Source organism: Daucus carota, chromosome 6, assembly GCF_001625215.2.
Source record: "Daucus carota subsp. sativus chromosome 6, DH1 v3.0, whole genome shotgun sequence".
Lineage (NCBI taxonomy): Eukaryota > Viridiplantae > Streptophyta > Magnoliopsida > Apiales > Apiaceae > Daucus > Daucus carota.
Genome location: NC_030386.2, coordinates 5,888,665 through 5,891,815, shown reverse-complemented (window position 1 = coordinate 5,891,815; position 3,151 = coordinate 5,888,665). Strand labels below are relative to the sequence as shown.

At 35.3% G+C, this 3,151-nt stretch overlaps 1 protein-coding gene across 4 annotated transcripts; it reads left to right on the top strand.

Moving 5' to 3' along the window:
- The first annotated feature begins 473 nt into the window (after positions 1 to 473).
- On the top strand, positions 474 to 2,903 carry LOC108224331 (dihydroflavonol 4-reductase). 4 transcript variants are annotated; one of them, XM_017398898.2, is made up of 6 exons: positions 474 to 750; positions 879 to 1,051; positions 1,285 to 1,494; positions 1,716 to 1,875; positions 2,182 to 2,383; positions 2,488 to 2,903. In XM_017398898.2, exons 1-6 carry the CDS (start codon positions 636 to 638, stop codon positions 2,681 to 2,683), a joined length of 1,056 nt encoding a protein of 351 aa, XP_017254387.1. In that variant the 5' UTR covers positions 474 to 635; the 3' UTR covers positions 2,684 to 2,903. The 4 variants fall into 4 exon arrangements, with proteins under 4 accessions (XP_017254387.1, XP_017254390.1, XP_017254388.1 ...); XM_017398901.2 differs by having other exon boundaries at positions 521 to 750; positions 1,291 to 1,494; positions 2,185 to 2,383; XM_017398899.2 differs by having other exon boundaries at positions 523 to 750; positions 2,185 to 2,383.
- The last annotated feature ends 248 nt before the right edge of the window (positions 2,904 to 3,151 follow it).

The window sequence follows — 3,151 nt, the reverse complement described above, 5'->3', positions numbered from 1 at the left end:
CTTTCGGATTTTGTCTTAGTAAATCGGATTACGGGTTTGGGTCGAGTTCGGGTCGTGTCCGATATTGCCACCCTGAAAGAGGGAGAAGATGATAAAAAAATATTATTAGAAAATTTTGTCAATTGGGTGGGTGCATCACTACTATTACAGCTAACATATTTGTAATTTTAATAAATTATGTATTAAATATTATGATTTTCTATTATAATTTATACAAATTGCAATTTGTGTTGTTTGAATTTAGGTGATTATGGTTAATTTAAACTAGTATTTACTTAAAATAACATTTCAAATTTCCTACAATTGTATTGCGTTGTACTCAGTCTAATGCAATATTAATGTTTTCTCAGTTTTTCGTTTTGGACATGTTTAACTAACAAAACGTGCATGTCCTTTCAACTAAAGTTGGGGATGGAGGGATGGCCATTGGTGCATGGATAAGATTTGACGATACTAGTTAGTATCGTCAAATGTAACAGAATGCTTCATTCGTTTTCTTTCTGTGTATATATATACCTCTAACTCGCAGAATTTGTCATTAAGTACTAGCTTTAATTGTCTTGCCTATATATATATAACATCAAGTGAATTGATGAGTGCGTAGTTGCCACAATTATATTGGTGTACCAAGAGGCATGGGGGGAGAAAGGACAGTGAGCGTGACAGGTGCATCAGGGTACATAGGTTCCTTTCTTGTCAAGAGACTTCTGCAAAGAGGATATCATGTTCGAGCTACTGTTCGTGATCCTGGTAATAAATCATGCATATGAACGTTTCTGCTCGCACATGTTTCTGATTTTGTTTCTACGTCAAATGTCTGCTTGTTAATCTATCACTGTATGTTAAACATTATTGATTACACAATCGAAGTGGTACAGGCAACCAAAAGAAAGTGAAGCATCTCTTGGAGCTTGCTAATGCCAGTACACATTTGAGCTTGTGGAAAGCCGAGTTGGCTGAGGAAGGTGGCTATGATGATGCAATTCAGGGTTGCCAAGGTGTCTTTCATGTTGCCGCCCCTGTGGAACTAATTAACCAAAGCCAAGATGGGGTGATATATATACGCTCTTACTATTTGGTCTATAAATAGTATTTAGGCTATTTAGAGCAGTACTAGCAAACTGTATATATTAAGCTAAATACTAAAGTTATTTTCACTTATGAACAAAAGTTCCCCTTAGATAAGATTTTAATTGACTTCCATGCTCTTAATTATCGTTTTCTAACTTTGAATATATTGGACCTTAATAACTTTGAACATAACGTTGATCATGACGTTCTTAGGGACAGGAAGAAGAGATAGAATCAACAACATTGAATGGAATACTGAGCATTATGAGATCATGCTCCAAGGCCAAAACTGTAAAGAGGTTAGTTTACACCTCAACTACAGGAACCATTACCGTGCAGCCGCAACCCCCTGCCGTTTCCGAATTCACCGAGGATCTTTGGTCTGATATTGACTTATGCTACCAGCACAAGATGTACGGCTGGGTAATTACTCTTTACAATTCACCGGTTCTAAACTCATCTTCCGTAATTGGTATTAATAATGTTGCATGCATAGATATGTAATGCAGCTCGGCCTATATGAACAAAGTTTGATATTTTCACGTATTCAATGAATAGCCTCTCTACTATCTGGTTTAAATTGTCACTCCCCTAAATAATACTAACTTTGAGTTAAAATTCAAAATGTACACCATGAACTGCAGATGTATGTGGTAGCGAAAACTATTGCAGAGAAAGCTGCATGGAAATATGCCGAAGAGAATGGAATTGATATGGTCACTGTCCATCCTTCCCTTGTACTCGGCCCTTTCATAACTCCTTATACTAACATAAGTATTGACGCTGCAATTTCCTTATATACTAGTAAGTTCAATTACTTAACTCCCTTCCCTTCTTATCAGTAAGAGTATCAGGTATACAGAATTGTATACAGAACTTTATATATAATGACATGCCAATTAATATAAAATATTTTAATTAGGGCCCATTTCTATTAAAACCCACCGCATGTCATTATGTATCAAATTTTGTACACAATTATGTACACCAAACATTTTCCTCTCACTAATACATACTACTATTTCTTAATCAAAAATAGACATCTTTGTAATTTTCAACTATGCATCCTGAAGTTTGTAAGTTAACATCTTACACATGATTATATTATAGAAGATGAAGCAGGCATTGCTTCGCTGAAGAAGCTGAATGGATTTTCTGCCGTGCATGTGGATGACGTCTGCAATGCTCATATATACCTCTTCGAGAATCCTCTAGCCAAGGGAAGATACATATGCTCCTCTCATGGTGTTAACATATTTGAAATTGCCCATTCACTTAGCCTCAAGTACCCAGACAGGAATATACCAACTCAGTACGTACAAAGAAATATCTTTCTTCTCCAAAAGGTTCTTTAATATTCATTTCATTATCTCATCTTGCAATTTACAACAAAAAATTCATTCTAATTTTGAGTAGATTTGAGGGATTGGACGAGGCACAAAAAATCATACCCTGTTCGTCAAAGAAGCTGATGGACCTTGGTTTTGAGTTTGCACACAAAAAGAAAGATACTAGCGACTTGTGCGTTGAAACCATCGAATCATACAGAGAAAGGGCTAGCTGTGATCCTAAATCTATGATGGTTTCAGCTTTATCCTCATCACAAGCATAATAAGGAAGTACAAAGAACATATATGATTTGTAATAAATGTGCTGTTCTTCAGAGGTTCTTGTAGGCTTTCTAAATAAATTGACCCATAGATGCTCAATCAAAAACTTATGATCTTACGTTTGTAAGATACACTATGTATTACCAAGTAAGAATAAATTGGTTACTGATCAGTACTACTGTAATATTGTGGTCCGAAAAACATATTATATTATTTATTGAATGTGGGCTAATCAATTGGGTTAATTATCAAACTCATCACTGAATTGGACAAATAGTATCAACTTCATCACTGATCTCCACGGGGTCTCAAGTTGCTCACCAAACTCGCTTAATGGTATAAACTCATCACTGCCGTTAAAAAAAAAAGTAACGGAAGTTAGACGGAGTGACATATTGGTGGTTGACGTGGCACATTAATAAAAAAGACTGAATAAAAACAAAAGAAAAAAAATAAAAAAAGTAGAAAAT

Excerpts from the sequence above, each read along its gene's own strand:
- LOC108224331 (XM_017398898.2), top strand. The coding sequence starts at position 636 with ATGGGGGGAGAAAGGACAGTGAGCGTGACAGGTGCATCAGGGTACATA. Across the intron at positions 1,876-2,181 it reads TGCAATTTCCTTATATACTA|AAGATGAAGCAGGCATTGCT; the intron begins GTAAGTTCAATT and ends ATTATATTATAG. Across the intron at positions 2,384-2,487 it reads GACAGGAATATACCAACTCA|ATTTGAGGGATTGGACGAGG; the intron begins GTACGTACAAAG and ends AATTTTGAGTAG.